The sequence below is a fragment of the Mustelus asterias genome, chromosome 14 (genome assembly GCF_964213995.1).
Source record: "Mustelus asterias chromosome 14, sMusAst1.hap1.1, whole genome shotgun sequence".
NCBI lineage: Eukaryota > Metazoa > Chordata > Chondrichthyes > Carcharhiniformes > Triakidae > Mustelus > Mustelus asterias.
Genome location: NC_135814.1, coordinates 60,762,755 through 60,787,606, shown reverse-complemented (window position 1 = coordinate 60,787,606; position 24,852 = coordinate 60,762,755). Strand labels below are relative to the sequence as shown.

Below are 24,852 nucleotides of genomic sequence, written 5' to 3'. Positions count from 1 at the left end.
ATCGAGAAAGGTAAAATTCATGCCAGAGAGACCACTAGATCTTTGTGGAAACTTTCTTCAAGGTCAGCACTGAGCATGATCACTTTTCCTCTGACAGAAAAATCTGAGCCAATGGCCAGAAATTTCCCATACCGCCTGCTAGTTTTCTCTGGTTGGTGCTAGATGCGTTGATCTAAGACACTATCCCAGAAACATTCTATGAATTCCTCATCTAGGATACCTTTGCCCATTGATTATTCCAGCCTTCATGTAGATTAAAATCCCCCATGATTAATGCTGTACATTTCTGACAAGCTCCCATTATTTCCTCCTTTATACCCTGCCTGACCATATAGTCATGGTTAGGAAGTCTGTATAACACTCCCACAAGTGACTTCCTGTATTTATCATTTTCATCTCTACCCAAACTGCTTCCAGTTTCCTGAACATAGATCATCCCCCTCTATTTATGCTAATTAAGAGAACCACCCCTCCACCTTTACCTAGTTTCCTGTCCTTCCTAAATGTCATGTACCCTCAAATATTCAGATCAAACTCTAAGTCCTCCTTTGGCCAGGTCTCCGTAATGATTATCAGATTGTACTTATTTATTTCTATTAATGCTTTAGTTTATCTGATTGTTCCAAATGTTATCTGCACTGGGATACAGAGCTTTTAGTTTTGTCTTTTATTATTTTTGTGACTTGCATTACCTGCTAGTTTACTCTTAGATTTGTACTTTCTGTCCCTCCCTGTCATGGTGTGTTTATCACCCTCTAAAGGCCCACAAAGTGTAGGTCGGCTACTGGAAGTGGACATCGCTGGCCAGTGTTTGCCAGTGGTGGAAGGAGTGAATGTTTGTGGAAGGTGTAGCAATCAAGCGAGCTGCTTTGTCCTGGATGGTGTCAAGCTTTTTGAGTGTTGTTGGAGCTGTGCTCTCCAGGCAAGTGGAAAGTATTGCATTACACTCCTGACTTATTCCTTGTAGATGGCGGACAGGCATTGTGGAGTCAGGAGGCGAGTTACTCGCTGTAGGATTTCTAGCCTTTGATCTGCTCTTGTAGTCACAGTATTTCTGTGGATAGTCCAGTTCATTTTCTGGTCAATGGTAATGTCCAGGATGTTGACAGCGGGGGATTCAGGAATGGTAATGCTGTTGAATGATTTGGCATGAAACAAACTTGATCTGCTTATTCACTGACCTGAACTTTCTGCAGTGAGGATGATCACCCTGCTTTTGTTTTTATTTTACTTCTCAGCCACTGGTGCTACCAGTTATTTTTAAAAAATGAATGTTTGTCATAAATTACCTTAATGGTGGTAGAAGAGACGATCAGAACTATGTTGAAGAAATTACTGATCCATCTCAAATGTTCTCCAGTTTAAATTGCTGACTGAGAAAGCTAAATGTTGGCCCCAACTCAGCTTTCACAGGGATATATTTGAAGACCCAGCCTTCAGATGATAGGCCAGGGCAGCTGTAATCAGGATATTTAAGCATTATAATCCAGCCACCAGTTGCCAAATAACTGGACATTTAGCCATTTATTTGCGCTGATGATCATCACAGAGTGACTTCCAAATTGCCAAAACATTGCTGGGCAAGCATTAACACATCAAAATCTGTTCATTACCACCTAAAAAGGAAAGTATTATAACTAGTTGGTGGAATGGATTAATAATGCTGGGAAACCTGTTATTTTTCTGCCTGAAATAAAAACTCTGCCACTGTAAACGCAAGTACCTGGGAACAAACAAACAGCAAAATGTGACCCATCTACAAATATTTGCACCATTCTCAAATATTCTCTTTCTATTTAATTATCACACCACAAGAAATTGCCCTATCTTGTAGTTGCCTGCCCTGTTTCTACAGCTTTCCAGACAGGGTTAACTGAAATATAATCTGATAGAACTGACCTTGTCTTCAAGGTGAAGTGAATTGCCACAGCACTCAATTAGTTACCAGACGTTACTGTCTAATACAGGAAGAGTCAATATCATGGTGAGCATCACACAAAACTAATCAATACTCTTTGACAAACAAAATAACATGCGAATAATAGAGAAAACAAAGTGAATGTAAGTCTGCAAATAGAAACAGTGATCAGGACAATAAATTCTAATACATATTAGAAATTAAATATACACAGGGTGTATTTTCAAGGCTCATTGTCACCTACATGGAATATGTCAGTGAGGGTGAGATGATCAGGTAGGAATCCCTTTGAAATTCTTGCCCAATTCAGGTAACATGCACACTTTTAGAACTGACTAAAATGCTCTTGCATGAAATGTGGGAGAGCTTCATTTCAATACCAAAGGCTGTTCAATTAACATCATGCTGTTTGGAATGCAAATAATACTCTCGATTTTCCTTACCCATCTGGAGCTGGTAAAAATCAAAGCAATGAAACTCTAAAATTTTGTAGCATCACTTTTTAATCATTTTTTTATCTGTCATGTGCATTTTTGCGATTTTTAATTTTGTTCAGAGCATGAAGGGGACTTTTTTGGGGGAAAAAAAGGCTGGATATCTGCACCTTTGAACAACTAACGACAATTGAAGCATTTTGTAAGACAGAAAGAACTTAAAAGAGGGACATGCAAATGAGGTCTTGGAATACAAACTTTCATGGAAGCTCTGGAAACAAAGAAACGTCAAAGTGCAAGATTAGTGATGGTCACATTAAGTCAAATTAAAATTAAAACACAAAATGCTGGAAATACTCATCAAGTCGAGACGAGGTGACTGGGAGCGAGGAAGTTAGCTCGCAAACAGAGAAGGTTTATAGGCAGTGCAAGAGGGCGGATGGACAGGGAATAGAGAAGGGGAGAGCTCAGACCAAAGGATTGCGATGTGTTTACTTTAATGCCAGGAGTATAGTGAATAAAGGGGATGAGCTCAGAGCGTGGATCGATGCCTGGAAGTGTGATGTGGTGGCCATTACAGAGACTTGGATGTCTCAGGGACAGGACTGGATACTCCAGGTGCCGGGATTCAGATGTTTCAGGAAGGACAGGGAGGGAGGCAAGAGAGGGGGTGGAGTGGCACTGCTGATCAGGGATAGTGTCACAGCTGTAGAGAAGGTGTATGCTGTGGAGGGATGGTCTACAGAGTCTCTGTGGGCAGAAGTTCGGAGTGGGAAAAGGTCGATCACTTTGCTGGGAGTTTTCTATAGGCCGCCCAATAGTAACAGGGAGATGGAGGAGCAGATAGGGAAACAGATCCTGGAGAGTTGCAATAATAGCAGAGTTGTTGTGATGGGAGACTTTAATTTCCCGAACATAGATTGGAATATCCCTAGGGTAAGGGGATTGGATAGGGAGGAGTTCATTAGGTGTTTTCAGGAGGGTTTCCTGACACAGCATGTGGACAAGCCTACAAGAGGAGAGGCTGTACTTGATCTGATACTGACCAATGAACCTGGACAGGTGTCAGATCTCTCCGTGGGAGAGCATCTTGGGGATAGCGATCATAACTCTATCTCCTTTATGCTTGCATTGGAAAAAGAGAGGATCAGGCAAGCTAGGAAAGCGTTTATATGGAGTAAGGGGAAATATGAAGACATAAGGCAGCAAATTAGAGGAGTAAATTGGAAGGAGGTATTCTCGGGGAAATGTACTGAAGAGAGGTGGCAGTTTTTCAAGGAATGTCTATCTAGAGTTCTACAGGACAACGTTCCGAGCAGACAGGGAGCAGTTGGTAGGTTAAAGGAACCGTGGTGCACGAAAGCTGTGCGGGACCTAGTCGAGAAGAAAAGGAAAGCATACAAAAGGTTCAGAGAGCTTGGCGAAGATAGGGATCTAGATGAGTATACGGCTTGTAGGAAGGGACTAAAGAAGGAAATTAGGAGAGCCAGAAGGGGTCACCAGAAGGCCTTGGCAGGTAGGATTAAGGAAAACCCTAAGGCATTCTATAAATATGTGAATAGTAAAAGGATGAGACGTGAAGGAATAGAGCCTATAAAAGGTGAAGGCGGGAAAATCTGTACGGAACCAGTAGAAGTGGCAGAGGTGCTGAATGAGTATTTTGCCTCGGTTTTCACAGAGGAGAAGGACCTGGTTGGATGTACTGCGGGCTTGCGGTGGACTGAAAAGATTGAGTATGTGGACTTTAACAAAGAAGTTGTGCTGGAATCTTTGAATGGCATTAAGATAGATAAGTCGCCGGGTCCGGATGGGATGTACCCCAGGTTAGTGTGGGAGGCGAGGGAAGAGATTGCAGAGCCTCTGGTGATGATCTTTGCATCGTCGATGGAGACGGGAGAGGTGCCGGAGGATTGGAGGATTGCGGATGTGGTTCCTATTTTCAAGAAGGGGAATAGGGATAGCCCAGGTAATTACCGACCGGTGAGTCTAACCTCAGTGGTTGGTAAGCTGATGGAGAAGATCCTGAGGGACAAGATTTATGAGCATTTAGAGAGGTTTAGTATGCTCAAGAATACTCAGCATGGCTTTGTCAAAGGCAGATCGTGCCTTACGAGCCTGGTGGAGTTCTTCGAAAATGTGACTAAACACATTGACGAAGGGAAAGCAGTAGATGTGGTTTATATGGATTTTAGCAAGGCGTTCGATACGGTCCCTCATGCAAGGCTTCTAGAAAAAGTGCATGGGATCCAAGGTGCTGCTGCCCTGTGGATCCAGAACTGGCTTGCCCAAAGGAGGCAGAGAGTGGGTATAGATGGGTCTTTTTCTAAATGGAGGCCAGTCACCAATGGTGTGCCCCAGGGATCTGTTCTGGGACCCTTGCTGTTTGTCATTTTCATCAATGACCTGGATGAGGAAATGGAGGGATGGGTTGGTAAGTTTGCCGACGACATGAAGGTTGGTGGGGTTGTGGATAGTCTGGAGGGATGTCAGAAGTTACAGAGGGACATAGATAGGATGCAAGACTGGGCGGAGAAGTGGCAGGTGGACTTCAACCCAGATAAATGCGTAGTGGTCCATTTTGGCAGGTCAAATGGGATGAAGGAGTACAATATAAAGGGAAAGACTCTTAGTACTGCAGAGGATCAGAAGGACCTTGGGGTCCGGGTCCATAGGACTCTAAAATCGGCCCCGCAGGTGGAGGAGGTGGTTAAGAAGGCGTAAGGTGTGCTGGCCTTTATCAATCGAGGGATTGAGTTTAGGAGTCCGGGGATAATGATGCGGCTATATAAGACCCTCGTCAGACCCCACTTGGAGTACTGTGCTCAGTTCTGGTCGCCTCATTACAGGAAGGATGTGGAAAAGATTGAAAGGGTGCAGAGGAGATTTACAAGGATGTTGCCTGGATTGAGTGGCATGCCTTATGAGGATAGGCTGAGGGAGCTCGGTCTTTTCTCCTTGGAGAGACGTAGGATGAGAGGAGACCTAATAGAGGTATATAAGATGTTGAGAGGTATAGATCGGGTGGACTCTCAGAGGCTTTTTCCCAGGGTGGAAATGGCTGCTACGAGAGGACACAGGTTTAAGGTGCTGGGGGGTAGGTACAGGGGAAATGTTAGGGGGAAGTTTTTCACACACAGGGTGGTGGGCGAGTGGAATCGGCTGCCGTCAGTGGTGGTGGAGGCGAACTCAATAGGGTCTTCTAAGAGACTCCTGGATGAGTACATGGGACTTAATAGGATGGAGGGTTATAGGTAGGCCTAAAAGGTAGGGATATGTTTGGCACAACTTGTGGGGCCGAAGGGCCTGTTTTGTGCTGTAGTTTTTCTATGTTTCTCAGTCAGGCAGCATCTGCGGAGAAAAGCACAATTAATGTTTCAGGGCATTAACCTTTCATCACAACACACTTTCTCCCTCCCTCCCTGTCAGCCTCTCTCTCGCTCCTCCTAATACTTTCTCCTCTCTCTGTCCATGTCTCCAAGGAGGAATGAACATTGGCAGCAAGAAAGTACAGTTGGAAGTGAGCAAGACAGGTGAAGTGACTTCCAAAAACTTGGCAGTCACCTTTTAAATCACTTTCTGGGAAGAAGTGCCATGAACAGCAGCTTCTCACCTGGGTGTGGCAGCAGCTGTTCACTTTCACTGAGGAAATTCTTCCCAGCCCATCAGTTTCACTGGAGAAGTATTCCTTGCTGTGCATTTGTATCAGTGACCCGCACAAGATTCTGACACTTCACAAAATATGATTGCTGGTTGTTCAAGTCAGAATCCTTGGTTAAGACAGAACATCATGACCTATTTGACCCTTTAAGTACCTTACTGAAAAATGCGCTCGAGCTCCCTGCCTACCTTTAAACTCACCTGGGCGAAACCCAAATGAATGTTTCATGATGTCATGTCCTCACCTGGCGATACTTTTGGAGGATCTACACCACCCCCCCCCCCCCTCCCACTGTCCCATTGCTCCCAAACTCACCCACCTCCCCATGTCTGGGAAAATTCACCCCCACCCCACCTCCTTTCTTACTGAAGGGAAGCAAGAGCCTGATAGAACACAAGAACTAGAAGGAGGAATAGTCATTTGACCAATTGAGCTATCTCCACAATTCCATAAATTCATGACTAATCTGGTTATGGCCTCAGCTCCACTTTCCTGTCTACTCCCCATAACCCCTGACTTCCTTAATAATCAAAAATCTATCAATCTCAGCCTTGAACGTACTCAATAACCCAGCATCCACCACTATCTGGCGAAGTGAATTCCACAGATTAATGGGCCCTCAGAGAAAACAGTTCTCCTTATTTCAATCTTAAATGGGAGACCCCTAATTTTTAATCTGTGCCTCCTAGTTCTGGACTTCCCCATGAGAGGAAACACCCTCTCAACATCCATCCTGTCAGGACCCCTCAGAATTTTATATGTTTCAATATGATCACCTCTTATTCTTTTAAACTCTAATGGGTACAGTCCCAACTTCCTTAACATTTCCTCATAAGACAACTCCTTCATCCCAGAAATCAGTTGAGTGAACCTCCTCTGAATTTATTCCGTTGCAATTACAGGGCATATCATTTCCAATGAAGTAAACCAAACCTGTACGCTGTACAGAATACTCCAGGTGTGTTCCTCCCACCCCTGCTTAACCTATCTAAGTCCCTTTAAAGACTCCTTACGTTCACTTCATAACTTGCTTTCCTACCTATCTTTGTGCCATCCATTAGCAGATTTAGCTACCATACATTTGGTCACTTTATCCAAGTCATTGATGTGGACTGTAAACAGTTGAGGCCCCAGCACTGATTCATTCCTGTGGCACTCCATAAATAACAGTTTGCCAAACCAAAAATGACTAATTTATCCCGACTCCACTTCCTGTTTACCAACCAATCCTCTGTCCTTATTCATGCATTACCTCCAACAACATGAGCTCTTATTTTGTACCTTCAATGTGGCACCTTGTTGAATGCCTTTTGGAAATCCAAGTACACCACAGCTACAGATTCCCTTTTATCCACGTTGTTTGTTATTTCCTCAACAAACTCCAATATATTAGTCAAACATAATTCTCCTTTCACAAAACCATGTTGACTCTGCTTGGTTGTATTATGAATTTCTAAATATACTGCCATTACCTCCTTAAGAATGGATTCTAGCATTTTCCCTGTGGCAGACATTGGGCTGACTGCCCTGTAGTGAATTTTGGAAGATCATAAGCAATGTGTCTCCTATCTCTGTATTTCCTTCTTTTACAACCCTAGGATGAAAGCCAACAGGCCCTGGAGGCACTTCAACCTTTAGTTGTAATAGTTTTCCCAGTACCTGTTTTAAGTACCTCCCTCCTTTTTACCTCTTGATTTTCAAGGTATTCCTGATATGTTTTTATGCCTTCCACAAGGAAAATAGATGCAAAGTCCGTGTTTACCACCTGCTATTGTCTTGATTCCCATTATTAATTCCCCAGTCTCACCTTCTAAGGGACCAATGATCACTTGAATTACTCTTTTCCTTTTAAGTATCTGCAAGAAACTCTTACTATCGGTTTATATATTTCTATTTAGCTCTCTCTCATACTCCTATTTCCCCCTCCTTATGTTTTTAGTCGTTCTTTGCTGATTTCTAGAATCTGTCCAATCTTCTGACCTACCACAAACCTCTGCAGTATTGTACACATTCTTTCAATTTGACACTATCCCTAACTTATTACATATTAGCAGGTCTAAAATAGCCTGCTCCCTGGTCAGCACTGGAACATACTGTTTTAAGAAAATGTCCCGAAAATACCACAAACTCATGTCAAGGCTACCTTTACCAATCTGATTTGTCCCATATGATTCTTCCAATCTATATGAAGATTAAAATTACCCATGATTATTACAGTACCCTTTTTACAACTCCCCATTATTCCTTCCAGTCTAATCTGTCTAAAGGTGTAGCGAGTGCTAGGGTGCCTGTAAACAACTCCCACAAGTGAGTTTGCTATTTCTTACCTTAACCCAAACTGATTTTACATCTTGATGCTGTGAACTAAGGTTATCTCTCATTACTGCACTAATATCAACCTTGATTAATGGTGCTTCCCCAGTACCTTTTTCTAGTTTCCTGCCTTCCTAAGATGTCTTTCTAAGATTCTAAGGGGCGGCACGGTAGCATAGTGGTTAGCACTACTGCTTCATTGCTCCAGGGACCCGAGTTCGATTCCCGGCTTGGGTCACTGTCTCTGTGGAGTTTGCACATTCTCCCCGTGTCTGCGTGGGTTTCCTCCAGGTGCTCTGGTTTCCTCCCACAGTCCAAAGATGTGCGGGTTAGGTTGATCGGCCATGTTAAATTGCCCCTTAGTGTCCCGGGATGTGTAGGTTAGAGGGATTAGCGGAGTAAATATGTGGGGTTATGGGGATAGGGCCTTGGTGGGATTGTTGTCAGTGCGGACTTGATGGGCCAAATGGCCGCCTTCTGCACTGTAAGGTTTTATGATTCTATGTTAAATAACCTTGAATATTTAGGACCCAATCTTGATCACTTTGCAACCATGGTTGGAATTTTACTGGCATGCCCACCCCAGAATTAGAGCGGGCAAGGCTCCAATTGGCCTCGGGCGGGACCCCCCCCCCCCCCCGCCCGTTCCGACATCTATCTTTGAGCCATGCATTCAACTCCTGAATCTTATTTCTCCTTGACCAATTCACTTTTGGCTCAGTTATTACCTCTGTGATTCTGCTTTTCAATTTAACCGTTCATAATTCCTAAGCAGAGCTTCTTTCATAGATCTCGCTATGTTATTGGTATCTACATGGACCATGACAAGCTGGATCCTCCTCCTCCAACTGCATGTTCCCCCTCCAACCCCAAGCAGATGTCTAAAATTCTAGCACCAGACAAACAATACAGCTCTGACGAAGGGTCATCCAGACTCTAAACTTTGGCTCTATTCTCTCTCCACAGATGCTGTCAGACCTGCTGAGTTTCTCCAGCACTTTCTAGTTTTGTTTCAGATTCCAGCATCCACAGTATTTTGCTGTTAAACAATACAGCCTGTTGTGTTAGACAATGCAGCTATATAGACTTGTGCTCTTGGCTTCAGAGAATTATGTCTTTCCTCCTGACTAACTGTTCCCTACGAGAATTACATCTCTATTTACTCCCCTACTTGAACAGTCATAGGGCCATGGTCAGTTTGCTCATCCACCTTACAACTGCTGCTCTCATCCATACAAGCTCTAGGAACCGCAAAGCTGTTGGATAGTTGCAAAGGCTGAGGCTCCTCTATTTCTGTCTCCTTGACCCCCATACTTGCCTCGCTTGTAGTCACACTCTCCTGTCCCTGAATACAGACCAGATGTGATGACCCTAGCCTAAGTGGTGTGATTGCCCTCGAGAACAAAGTGTCCAGGTAACTAACTCCCTCCCTGATGTATCACAGTGTCCAAAGCCTGGCCTCCAGTTCATGAATGTTGAACCAGAGTTCCTTGAACCACATATGATGTTGCCATGAATTGCACTGGTGTCCATCAGATCCCACATACTGCAGCTGCAATACACCATCTGCCCTGCCATTCTAATCATGTTTTACCTAACAAATTAATTATTTCCTTAATTAAGTTTGAATGAATGTCATAATACTGCTTGTGCTTATATTTTGATATCATTTAGAATATTCAAACCCACAGATTCACTTCTGCTAGCTCTTCAAACTCTCACTGCTGTTTCTAGGTTACCCTCTATTTCTGGAAAACAATTTGCAGCTTCTGCAACTACTGGAGGCCTAAAACGTTGGAAAAACTAACACCTTTTTGCCCCTTTGCACTTCCATTCCCACATGAATCAAATTCCCAAATATTCACTCGGTCTACCTCTCACTCTCTGTGCGCCCCCTTACTCCATGCCGTTTGCAAAACTGTCAGCTTGTATAGAGCTTCTGATGATTCATTATCTAGCTCAGCTTCCTCCTACAGTAATTAACACCTATTGAAGACAACTACTGTCAGCTGATTGATGGATAACTGCTGCTGCCAGGCAGTTTCATGTATAACTCGGCTATTTACCTAACTTGAAGTTTGAAAGTTTTATGTCAGAGCGTGACTCTTAATCTAACTTTATATTTGAAAAAACTTAACCAAATTTACCAGAATTCCCAACCTCACACTTGGTCTACATCCCACTCTGGTGTAGCCTCCTCTCTGTGCATCCTTTGATATATAATTCACCACATGTTACACATCCCCAAGTAGAAAGGATTCTGACAAATAGGTAGCCCCCTGGGCATAAGATACTATCATATCTCCTGTCCTACTTTCTTCACCTGCGCACTCTGGTACTACCATCTCAAGTTCACTGCCACTGTTTATGTAATGTGTAAAGCCGTGCCAGTGCTTTCAAATAATGTTGAGACAGTCACAAAGTGTATGAGGTATTGTCTTGTTCTGCACCATTATTGATTATGACAGGCTAATCTTTCAAGCCTATTCTACATCCTGGAATGTGACGCCAACTCACATCTTGAAACAGAGCTTTCATTGCATTACGGTGTTGTGGTCATGTATATGTCTGCAAGTGTGAGTAAGAAAGGGAATAAGAAATGAGAGTAAGGTCAGTACTCGCCCTTAGTTTGTAAGAGGCCTACAGGGTCACCTTCCCTTACTCCTACAGCCTATACCATGTGGTAGTAAGTGATCGTGCATCATATACCTATGATGACTTGGAATGATTTGAAAAAATCTATTTTCTACTGACTCAAGAGTCCCACAATAAATATGAGCATATGATCTGGGCCAGCACTTCAGTGCACACTTGAGGTAGTGCTGCATTGTTGGAAATGCTGCATTTTAAATGAAAAGCTCCATTTGAAGGTTGAGGTGGGCACAGAAGCTGGCAGGGCATTCTTCCAAGGAAGAGAAAAAATTGTGTCTTGGCCAATTTCATCTTTCATCCAACAATATCAAGGTCTAATTAACTGTTCATTGATCTCAGTGCCATGTCCAAATTGACCACCACGGTTTCCTACAACAGTTGTATTTCAGTAAATAATTCAGTGGCTAGAAAGTGCTTTGGGACGCAACAGCAGAATGTTTCACCAGACTTAAAGCATGGGGTTCAGATGCTGTGATGCCCACACACACTTTTATTGATTTGTTCCTGGGATGTGGCCGTCACTGGCTTGCCCATCACTAATTCCACTTGAGAAGGTGGTGGTGAGCCACCTTCTTCTTCTTGAACCGCTGCAGTCCATGCGTTGCAGGAGCACCCACAGTGCCTGCTACCACGTTTGTTTTGCTGTCCACATGATTTTATTTGCCCTATACAGCCTTTGGACAGGCTGGAAATGTATTTCAATGTTTCTGCAGCATTCAAAAAGACTGAAAAAAAAAGTTCCCAGATGTGACCATTTACTTTTAATTAGCCACATCCCTTTAAATTCTGTCATTTGAGCATTTCCTTCTGAACCCTGGAAAACACCTGTAGGCTCAATCCAGCTGCTACCTTTCCATCCTTACCCATGAGGGATGTCCCTACACATCACAGCAGGGTCAGCCCTTTCCAAATCAGGAGAGTGTGATACCTTACAGGTTTCATACATGTATAACCAGTCAGAACATTCTAATGGACAGCTTGTACTTTATTACTGTCACCTTGTAGCTAGGATTCTGCTTATGTATTTAGCACTGACTAAAGGATTAGCCAAAGGCTGTAGTATTAGCTACTGGTTTATTTTATAAGCAGAGAGCTTTATCAAAGGGTGGACAACTTTAGGTGTTTATTAACCCACTGCTGTGGAGGGCTCACACACTGCTATTTATTTCTAAATCTCTGTTTCTTTCTCTGTTCTATACAAATTCTAGCTTCATTCAAAACCAAGAACTATCTTAATAAACAGTTAAATATAACTCAAAAAGCTCATTTACCTTAACAGCTGATTTGAGAGTACAAAGTGTTATCTAGCTTTCACAAGGACGGAACTTGGTACCTTGTGAAATAATGTATTTTCTTTTTATTTTCTTCATTGGTCCATTCATCCAGATATTTTCTTCATTGAATAATAGTTTAACTTGACTTGTTAAATCTGCATTAGCAATTAGATCTGTTTTCTCTGGGTTCTCAGTGTTGCCCTTATATACGCTCTTTCCTTTCCTCCCCTGAGCAGTATTAGATGACGGATTCTGACATAGTTGAAGTTAATTAAATGTTAATGTTGCACCTTCTTGTAATCTAATCTTGGTCTGACTTTATCCGTTCCTTGATTGTTTATGAAGAAACATTGCCTGTTCCATGGCAATTGCTTCTCACTCAGTCTCAAGAGACTCGATACTCTGCTGTGTTTGTATGAATTGTCCTTGTACCCTCTTCATTGTTGTAATTGAGACTTGTGTGCATGGCCTCCACTAGGTTGTAAAAAAAGCTGCACTGGCCTGAAGTTGATGCCTTAGATTATTACCCAGTTTGCACCAGAGAATCAGTATGTGCTCGCTTTTTAGCTCTGCAGCACATTGCTTTTTTTCCCCCATTATTCTCACGGACCACTACAGGTACTTAAACTACTCTTATTTGGCATTTCAATTCTACTTTTCCTTATGCAGCATGCTCTGTGTGTTCAATAATTAATTTCTGAGTGTAAAGGAGAAAAACAAGCATTCTCATGTGACAGTGCTGCTCGTCAGTGGTGGCAGCAGTGGATTTTCCATGCTTCTGTGCACAGATTTTTTCTTGAATAACCTTGCCTCAAAGACACTGCATGCACAGCTTTATAATACCGTATAACCAAAATTCCTACTGTGAACAAAGCACTGACATTTCAGGCTACACTAGTGAGCAACTACTGTAGATAATGTTTGATGTGTCATAGTACTTATTTGCACAGTCAAATAGATCAATATTTAATTCTACTTTGAATGCATTTAACAGTCTCCTTTTATCCTGGAACAGGTGAGCTGCCAAATGCAGTTAAATGTATCTCTGCCTTCTTTACCTCCCTGCGTTATGTAAGGATATCTCTGAAATGCAAAACCTGAACATATATTGCCTTTCATATGATTGCTGAATTTGAGGAGCTTAGTTGCCATGTACAGTAGTATTTGGACTTATTACAAGCATTCCTGTAATAGCTTTCTCTGCCAGCATTTATCCTCAATACTTAGAAAATTTTTAAATATTATTTTTCCAGATGGATCCTGTGCAGAAAGCCGTCATTAACCACACTTTTGGAGTTTCGGTTCCTCCTAAAAAGAAGCAAATTATTTCATGCAATGTCTGTCAGCTGCGATTTAATTCAGAGGTGAGTACGATCTGCATTTAGCTTGAAATAATTATTTCTGTTTTGTTGTTATTTTTAAGTGCCACAGCCACAGTTCTATTGACATGTTTATGCAGAGCTTATTTCTAAGAATTACCTCTGATATGTACTGCATGGTGTGTTAATTTAACGAGTACTTTACTGATGGTTAGCATGCATTGTACATTTTACACTTTTGGATTAGCTACATAGAAAGTTGCTATGTGCAGCATATGCCAGCTGTCACACTGATCCATGGTATTGATTACCTTGTATTGATTCCAGTACCTTGTGTAACTTACCCAGGTATTGGAGTTCTTCAAGGTGAGTGTTAATAATGCATTGAGCTTACATTATATCCCTTTGTAATGGGACACTGCAGCAATATGTTTGTGCAATTGAAAAGGTTTAAATGTCATCTTAAAGAATATGCCCTGCTTCTAAACCGATATTCTCAGAGTGCTATCAACAAGCAAATAGTAAGTTATACATTTACAGCCGATATTCATGTGAATGTTCTGACCACCCTGAGAAATTACCTATAAGTATAATGCTGGTGCATCCTCGACAATACATCTGGATTACCTTTAATATTTCTAAATTATCATGAAATAATTTGTGCTTTGTTTAGGAAAGCAACAGTGATGATGCCAGAATTGTTGACTTAAAATCCTTAATTGTTTGAAACTACAATAGGAAACATGAAGGTACAAAGCATTCATTTAAAAAGAGGTATGCTATATGTCCTCAGCATGCCAGTGGGATGACTATAAATAAATGTAGACCATTGGTGTCAAGTGTATTGAATCTAAGCAGCAGAATTCATTTCTGACTTAATGGGTACTGCTAGGAAGGCACAAGGGAATGTGTCATTATAAAAAAAGGCTGTCATGCAGTGCAATCGTTAGATCCTCTTCTGTTTCAGATCTAAGCATGTCATTACGAGGGATGGTGAAAGGGAAGACAATTAGGTCATATTTTGTACAATATCTTGTTCAGCTAGTCCCATGGGTTGGTAAGATGATTACGTATTTGGATAAAAATACAGTGCATTTCACTGCAGAATGTTTTGTTTTAGGGAAACATGGAGTATTAAGTAGCTGTCATAGACTCTCGTCCTTAATCATCCCAATATGCTTTAATTTGTTTTTTGTCTTTTTTACGATCAGTCTTGCAGTGTTTTAAGGTACTGGGCGGAATTTTCCATTCTCCGCACTGAGTGCTGGCTGAGGTGGGAAAACTGGCATGCAGCTCGCAGGCTGCACAGCGGAACCTTTCTCACCAGATAACCCAGCATTCTGTGTGGAAAAAACCTGGAGGCGTGGCCCACACGTCACTCGAATAGGGCCGGAAAAAGTTGGCAGCTTGGAATCTCAAGGTTGGGGCACCTTTTTTATAGGACACCGCAGTCTCCAATAGAAAACACAGGAATCCGCCCCCCCCCCCCCCCCCACAGAGACCTCCCCACCACACATGTACATGGAGACCCCCCCACATGGACATGGAGAACCCCCCAACACACGGACACGGAGACCCACCCAACCGGACACGGAGACCCACCCAACCGGACACGGAGACCCACCCAACCGGACACGGAGACCCCCCCCCCACGGACACGGAGACCCCCCCCCCCCACACGGACACGGAGAACCCCCACACGGACACGGAGACCCCCCCACACAGACACGGAGACCCCCACCACACGGACACGGAGACCCCCACCACACGGACACGGAGAACCCCCACACGGACACGGAGACCCCCCCACAGGGACACAGAGACCCCCCCACACGGACACGGAGGCCCCCCCACAGGGACACGGAGACCCCCCCACAGGGACACAGAGACCCCCCACACGGACACGGAGACCCCCCCACACGGACACGGAGACCCCCCCACACGGACACGGAGAGCCCACCACACGGACACGGAGACCCCCCCACACGGACATGGAGAGCCCCCCACACAGACACGGAGAGCCCCCCACACGGACACGGAGAGCCCCCCACACGGAAACGGAGACGCCCCCACACGGACACGGAGACCCCCCCACACGGACACGGAGAACCCCCACACGGACACGGAGACCCCCCCACACGGACACGGAGACCCCCCCACACGGACACGGAGACCCCCCCACACGGACACGGAGAGCCCACCACACGGACACGGAGACCCCCCCACACGGACACGGAGAGCCCCCCACACAGACACGGAGAGCCCCCCACACGGACACGGAGAGCCCCCCACACGGACACGGAGACCCCCCCACACGGACACGGAGACCCCCCACACGGACACGGAGAACCCCCACACGGACACGGAGACCCCCCACACGGACACGGAGACCCCCCCACACGGACACGGAGACCCCCCCACACGGACACGGAGACCCCCCCACACGGACACGGAGACCCCCCCGCACGGACACGGAGACCCCCCACACGGACACGGAGACCCCCCCACACGGACACGGAGACCCCCCCACACGGACACGGAGACCCCCCCACACGGACACGGAGACCCCCCCCACACGGACACGGAGACCCCCCACACGGGCACGGAGACCCCCCCACACGGGCACGGAGACCCCCCCACACGGACACGGAGACCCCCCCACACGGACACGGAGACCCCCCCACACGGACACGGAGACCCCCCCACACGGACACGGAGACCCCCCCACACGGACACGGAGACCCCTCCACACGGACACGGAGAACCCCCCACACGGACACGGAGACCCCCCCACACGGACACGGAGACCCCCCCACACGGACACGGAGACCCCCCCACACGGACACGGAGACCCCCCCACACGGACACGGAGACCCCCCCACACGGACACGGGACCCACCCACGCGGACACGGAGACCCCCCCACGCGGACACGGAGACCCCCCCACGTGGACACGGAGACCCCCCCACACGGACACGGAGACCCCCCCACACGGACACGGAGACCCCCCCACACGGACACGGAGACCCCCCCCACACGGACACGGAGACCCCCCCCCACACGGACATGGAGACCCCCCCACACGGACACGGAGACCCCCCCACACGGACACGGAGACCCCCACCACACGGACACGGAGACCCCCACCACACGGACACGGAGACCCCCCCCACACGGACACCGAGACCCCCCCATACACGCACATTGAGACCTCCCCCCACATGCACAAGGAGACCTCCCCGCACATGCACACAGAGACCACCCCCACATGGACACGGAGACCCCGCCCACATCCACACAGAAACCCTCCCGTATACCTGCACAAAGACTCCCCCATACACAAATACGAAGACCCCCCACACGCACAGAGACCACCCCACATGCAAACAGAGAACCCCTAGATGCACACCGAGACATTCCCCCCCCCACATGCACATGGAGGTCCCCCCAAACACACAAGGGAATCACCCCTTCCTCGACAACTGATAAGGGGGAGCCCCCCCAATAGAGCTTCCTAGAGTGGCCCTCCCTCCCCCTTGACACTACCACTGCCAGGAGGCAATGCCAAGGTACAGCTCGGGTATATTCCTTGCCCTGGGGTATAATACTGAGCGGTGCCCCCAGGTGTTCCCTTCATCTGGTTCCCGTTGCTAAAGAACAGTTGTATACCTTGCCAATGTGATGCCAGCAAGACTCTCATTTTCTGAGTCTCATGATATTTTGCGTCTATGTCGTCGTTTGTTCTCGCGCCGGACACAGATGCAAAATCATGGCATTTGTATTGAGTTTCTGTAAATTGCTATTCATCCTGCATTTATACAGTCAAGAGGCAATAATTACTGTGGACTAAAAATAGTTCAAGAAGAACACAAAGGCATTCAATACATTCTCACAAAAATGCTTCTAGATTTTAAAAATTGCTTTCGATAAAAGAGAAACCTGGACATTAAATGTGATGGGAGTCATTGTGCAGATTTGGATGTTGGACGTGGGTGGGCATCTCTGACCCTTTGCCACCTGTCAGTGGTTTTACTGTAGTTGGGGTGAAAGCTTCTAGCGCTGGCTTCAGTTCTTTTGCCACTGAAAGAAATGAGACTGGAGGAGTTTTCTACTGGAATGAGTATCAGTTGCAGTGCCACTGCACCAAATGGCTATGAAGCATGGTGTACGTAATTTGTCAGAACCTCTTTGTGGCTGGTTGCAGGACCAAGAAGATTATGAATAGCTGAAATCAAATTGGGACATCTGATCAGACAGTGATTGGCTACCATAAAAAAACAACAAATGCTGGAAATACTCTGCCAGTCAGAAAATAGATCAGAACACTCTGATTGAAGGTCATTTTGACCTGAAATGTTCAGTGTTTTCCTCCACAGATGCTGCCTGACCGGCTAAGTATCTCCAGCACCTTTTGTTTTTATTACAGATTTCCAACACCCAGTGTTTTGCTTTTGTGATCAAGAAACCAATCTTTTGAGTTCAGGACCAATTTGAGTATTTTCATCCAGTACTGCCTTGTACTCTTTCACCTGTACTCTGCAAGGTACTTTCACCTAGGCTGCAAATTGCACATGTGCCCATCTACATTATACTAAACACCTGACTCCTGGAGCTTGTTTAAAGTGGGGGGGTGGCATAGGGTGTTGACACTGGCTAACAGGCAGAATCTCTGCTCTACCATTTTTACAGATTTACAGGGACTAATAGATTTTACATCTTCACATGTCACAATTAACCACACTTTCAATACAATACCTGCTAACTGGGCCTCAGTTAAGCAAGTTTCTGATACAAGAACCACATTAAATGGCAAGCAGAAAATGAAGAAAAGGATAGAAAATAACAAATATCAGCGATACTACAGAAAATCTTTTGAAGTAGCACTGATCCCCCAAACAACTAATTATAATTCTGTGTGGCACAACAGAGTACTAAATGTTTAGTGTGTCCATTAATGAAGCATAGCTCCTTGACAATACAAGTACCAAGTTTTGCAAATCCTTCTATCTCTGCCGAAAGATTTGTGGCTCCAGGGTTGGCCTGCTGAGTCACCTGAGGGCACACACATCACGATGCCTGGCAGATGTCATCCTTGTTTTGAGGGACTGATGACAATAATAATAATTGAGTATAGTATCAACACATAAGGACAGAATATCACAGCTGAGGTCTATAGCACCCTCAAGCTTTGTGCTGCATTAGGATAATGGCACATGAGACCTTCTTGAGCTCTGTTCTGAGTGCTAATCATTGAATTGCAAACAATGAAGATCAATGAAACTGTATTCAACATTGCTGAAGTAGGTCTAACATCAGACGGTTAAAATGTGAAGAATCCAGACACCATAGACATGGATAAAACTGTGTGTTAGATGTGTTATAATCAGCCCTACTTGAGGTCTTATAGACTTGCTTTGCTCTATCAATGGCAGCAAACTCAAGTTCCAACCAAACCTACTTCCTGCGCATTTTCTCACCTTTCAGGTTTGGGATTGACTGAAATATTTCTGGAATGGCTGCACATGCTGTTGCATGAACGCTAGAGAGTTCAACCATCTTTTCCCAATCCAATTTTTTGTTTTCACTTTAAATACTCCCTCTGTTGGACAAGTATTTCCCTGAAACAGCAAATGCCTTGGTTATTGTTGTGGCAGGATTTGAAGTTCAGCTTTATTTTTATTTGGGAGACCCACACGTGCTACAGGATGACAACGACAATGATTGCATATAGTATAAAGCGAAGGGCTGCAATTCTCCGGCCTCCCATCAGCGGGTTTCTCAGCATCGAGAGGCAGCTCACTGTCTGCTCGTGGCAGGAACTTCTGGTCCTGCCATTGTCAATGGAATTTTCCATTGTAGTCACCCCATGCCGCCGGGAAATGCCATGGTGGGGGTACACTGCCAGCGGGACCAGAGCATCCGCCACTAGCAAACAGCTGGAGGATCCTGACCAGAATGTCACAGCTGAGGTCTGTGCACCCTTATTTAAGCTTTACATATTCTATTTTGTACTTTGCGTATAAGTCTTTACACTGATGAAATCATCTCACTGAAAATTCTGTAAGATTTTACTTGCAAGAGTGTGAAAGTGATTTAATTAAATGATGCCTTCCTTCTCTCCTTTGCATTGACATAGTGCCCACTTTAACAACAGGTAGAGGTATATGTCTCTGCAACTGTGAGAAATTTGTTGGCCTTTTAAAAAATACAGCACCTACATAAACAGAGCACATGTGGTGGGTGCACAGCAGCTTGAGCATGGGCGGTTCTTTGCATAGAAAAGGTGGATGTAATATTTTCCCCCAATCTTGAATTGGTGAAGAAGCAGTGTTTCAACAGGTTGTCCAGAAACGACTTGCTGTAGATCCAAAGGGAAGTAGGAAATGTTCAGACAGCCACATCAGCAATAATCATATGTTATGGCTATACACAGCATTAGGTCAGACTCTATTTTTACTATTGAAAATAACAGGGCCTTCACTTTTGACTTCCACACTGCCTAAAGTATAGTTTAGGAGTTATGTCAGCACCTTTCCATTTCACAAACTTAGCAAGAAGTTGCTTCTGAAATAAGTGAGTTCATAAAACATTTGTTGACCTGAGTTAGCATCAATCAATTCACGTTCAGCTCACTTTCCTGTATGACACCTGCTGCTCCTTTGACTGAAGGTATTGGTCCCCTTATTTGTGGAAGGATATATTGGCCTTGGAGGGAGTGCAGAGAAGGTTCACCAGGTTGATACCAGAGCTGAGGGGTGTTGATTATGAGGAGAGACTGAGCAGATTGGGTTTGTACTCGTTGGAATTTAGAAGGCTGAGGGGGGATCTTATAGAGACCTACAAGATAATGAAGGGGCTGGATAGGGTAGAGGTGGAGAGATTCTTTCCACTTAGAAAGGAAGCTAGAACTAGAGGGCACAGCCTCAAAATAAAGGGGGGGTCAGTTTAGGACAGAGTTGAGGAAGAACTTCTTCTCTCAGAGGGTGGTGAATCTCTGGAATTCTCTGCCCACTGAAGTGGTGGAGGCTACCTCGTTGAATATGTTTAAATCACGGATAGATGGATTCCTGATCGGTAAGGGAATTAGGGGTTATGGGGATCAGGCGGGTAAGTGGAACTGATCCACTTCAGATCAGCCATGATCTTATTGAATGGCGGGGCAGGCTTGAGGGGCTAGATGGCCTACTCCTGCTCCTATTTCTTATGTTCTTAAGGTACTGAAAAGACAGTTACGTATAAATCGTATTCTGCACATTGTCATCTTCTCAGGGTCACGGGTTCTGCCATGGATCTTCAAGTGACTAAACAGGTCAATTCTTAACCTACAGATCTTTGAGCACGTGAAGCAGGATGTCCAGTGAAATAGCAGAATCCGGAGTATAGGAGTTGCTTCCTTTGTTTTCTACTCTGCTGCCGCTCTGCCTCATCAGTAAGACGTTGTGATTCAAAGCGTGATGTGGCATGTTGGATAACTTGTCGCTATTTTGAACAATGCATGGCAAACGCCTCCAAATAATTAATGTCAATGTTCTTGTCCTTCAAGCAGAGCTTCAGGGTGTCTTTGAAGCATTTTCTTTGTCTTCCCTGGAATATTGGCTATTTGAGAGTTAAGAAAACAAGATGGGGTGATGCTTTATGGCCACCTGGACACAGTGTCCAGTCCATCAAAATTTATATTGCAGGAGTTTTATCTGAATGCTTGTAGAGCTGGCTCTAAGGACAGTAGCATTTGTGTGACGGTTCTCCCATTGAATCTGGAGGATGTGGTGGGAGATTGCCAGTAGTATTTCTCTTGTGTATCACTGATGCACAGTATCATGTTAATCTTATTCTACAGGCAAGGCAAATACCACCCTCACAGAACTTGATAGGCTCATTACGTGAACTACGTCAATTCATTTGTTAGTTGCAGAAAGCAAATTATTGCAGATGCTCGAAATCGGAAATAAAAATTCCACATAATGGTGGCACAGTGGTTAGCACTGCTGCCTCACAGCGCCAGGGTTCAATTCCGGGCTTGGGTTACTATCTGCGTGTTTGCACGTTCTCCCTGTGTCTGTGTGGGTTTCCTCCAGGTGCTCACACAGCCTGAAAGATGTGCGGGTTAGGTTGATTGGTCATGCTAAATTGCCCCTCAGTGTCAGGGGGATTAGCAGGGTAAATACGTGAGGTTATGGGGGTGCAGACTCAATGGGCCTGGGTGGGATTGTTGTCGGTGCAGGCTTGATGGGCCAAATGCCTCTTTTTTCACTATAGGGATTCTATGATTGTTGATACATTAATTCACCTAATCTACATTGCCAACACCTGGTTTCTTGGAGAAAATGGAAGCTGTAGTTAAGTCCTGCAGTTGATGAAGTTAGTGGTAAGATCCATAAAATACCTAGTAAAACAATCAGATGCTGTTCTTCAGCTTTGTGTTGAGATTCTTTGGAACAGAGTAGGAGGCCAAAGACAAAGGGTGGAATTTTCCATTTTTGAAGGTAAGTTCAGGAGTTATGTAAGCACCTTTATAGCAGTGACGGGTGGGTTCCGCAACACATTTCCCACATGGCAGGAAATCACATCCAATTCTGGCAAGCATCTCTCCGAATCACATGGCAGGTCAGGAACTAATTCCTCTGCCCTGCGGTTACCTAACAGGGTTAGAAGTCCGGGCGCTATATTTGAATGCTACCTGAGTACGCACGTTTCACCTTTAAAGATGGCTGTCAACCAGAAGAAGAAGGCTGCATCCCGCTTCTGTCTCGTAGCCCACCAGGCTTTGATAAGAGGAGTATGGCTGCATAAGGATATGCTTTACTCCAAGAATGTCTTGAGGAAGCAAACCAGCTTCAGTTCTCTGGCCTGAGAGGCTATAGCAGATCAGATCAGCACAGTTGATGCCTGCATTTGGAATGCAATCCAGTGCAAGAAGAAAATGAATAATCTCATCCGCTCCATGGGGTAAACCAACCTTCAACTCACTCCAATATCAAACTCTAATCATGGCATCATGTACTCAAAGGGCTACTCTCTTCAGGGATCTCACACAACATTCGCAGGGACACATATCACTACTGATTGTCTCACGAATACTTTCACATCAACATTATCTCATCTATCATGCTACACACACTCCTTCCTCCACCCCTTCTGGGGAGGGCTCACCACACACAAGGGACATGGACATTTCCAAATCTCTGCTCCATCCCTTCTCATTACATTCTATTATTTTGTCTTCATCCAGTCCAACCTGATCCACAACAGAAGGGAAAGATCCCAGACTGGAGGAGGGATAGCCACAACACACCCCTCACCAAATTCAAGGTGGATGCCACTGAATTGTTTAGAGAGGTCCGGGATTGCTACTGAGTGGAATGGGGAGATCAGCTTATTCCAGGAACTTAGTATGGCTGACACTTGCAGAAGTTCACCATGTCCTGGCACTCACAGTGAGTGACATGCAATCCTGTGTTATGCCTAAAGTTCCTTCTCTCTCTTATAGGCATCGACAGTTCTATACACCATTGGTGAACTAACGTAAGGTCCACACCACCTCGGAGAAGAAAGCCGAGGAAGCCACCAAAGAAGAGTTGTCACTGCGCTCATCCACACCCTCCACCAGTGCAGAGACACACACCTTGGTGGGTCATAGTTCAAGATTAAGCTTGGGATCACTTTCTGGAGGACACTTCATTAACACATCGCCACAGCAGTCGGAGGCAAGGTCTGTCCAGTTCTCTGGAACTCAGAGGACTGCTGGGGATCAGCCACCCACTGAGTCTGGGTCAGATGAAGCCCTCTGTGAGTGGCCGACAATGCAACGCTGGAGATGCAATGACAGGTGGCGGAACATCAGGCAGAAATATAAGAGTCATTTAGTAGACTAGGCAAGCGTGGGACGGAGCACCTTGACCTTCCCAGCTCACCACGCTGATCGACTGACACAGTGAGCTGGAAAGATTGCGCCCGTGGTCTCTATTTGAGTGTAGAGCCCTGCCTGAGTACCACTGCATATTGGTGCCCTCCAGGACTACAGGGGCACCCACCAGGAGCAGATCAATCTTACAGCCCCAACAGTGTGGTGTTCTACTGGCATCACAAGGGACCAGTGAAGTGTTGTGACAGGTAGGATAAGATGTCATTAAGCAGGCTAGACAGCCAATCACATGGGAGAATTTTAACAGACTACAACCTAGGAAGTAAAGTGCACTGATTTTCTCTCACTATTTAGGCACTTTGCAGAGAGCAAAGTAAAAGTTGAGATTAACATAGATGATTTATCATAAACCTAAAAATATAATTTTCACTATATTCAAAGCTAATGGAACATTTGTCACAATGGAGAAATTTGGCATTTTCACAATATAAAATTAGTTTTTTCAGGACCAGAGAAGATATTTAGGAATAATTCTGAATTCCACATGTCACTTAAAAATCCAGTTACATCTCATTGAAATTAGTAGTAGTGTAAAAGTGGATTCTCATGCCGATTCAAGTGATTTCAAATATAAAGATTTAAAGATTTCCATCTGTGGGAATTCCAACAATTCACTCTACGCAGAATGGGGAATAAATGAAACAACATCTGGATTTCCATTTCTAAAGCTCCTGTGTTGCTGTCAGTTTCACAGGTGTGATGATGGTGAACACTGACAGTTTTGTTATCATTACTACTGGAAGAGCAAGGACATTTTATTTACTGCCAATATTTCAAGTAACTTATTTTGAAATACATGTTTAAATATGAATGTTATCTTAGTTGTTGATGTAGCATAATATAACCACAATGGAGTAGAAATTAAACTTGAGCCATGATGCAGAAACGGATGCTATTGGATTGACCACCAGTTATATGCAATGCCATTACAGTCAATGGAAATGAAGATCAGGCACTGCCTAATGGACAGCTGATCGGTACCATCTGTTGTGCAACACCACCCAAAATAAATGTTTAACTCATTCATCTTGGATTCATACAATTCAGTAGGTTGCTCTGGCAATATATGGGTTGAAATTCTACCCTGTGATATCAGTAACACACATTGTTTGGGTGACATTCTATTGTCCATTACTCAATGGTGTTAACCCATAATTTTTGATTCTTTAATGCCACCTTTAACATCATGGGCAAAGGGATTTTGTACAAACTCAAGGATGTGTTCATTTATAATGCCACACAGCATGATTACAACCTAATATTAATGAAGTAAATTGTTTAAATATTTTTGAAAATGTTACTCAAGCGATGATGCACAAAATTGCTACAAAAGATTCAGTTAATTTTCATATGAGCAATTTT

At 44.7% G+C, this 24,852-nt stretch overlaps 1 protein-coding gene across 7 annotated transcripts in view; it reads left to right on the top strand.

Annotated features, from left to right (window-relative positions):
- Positions 1-24,852, top strand: part of znf385b (zinc finger protein 385B) — a 242,165-nt gene that overhangs the window by 144,379 nt on the left and 72,934 nt on the right. For all 7 annotated transcript variants that reach the window (XM_078228498.1, XM_078228499.1, XM_078228501.1 and 4 more), the window contains one exon: positions 13,503-13,613. In XM_078228498.1, coding sequence (XP_078084624.1) covers positions 13,503-13,613 — 111 coding nt within the window. The remainder of the gene's footprint in view (positions 1-13,502; positions 13,614-24,852) is intronic.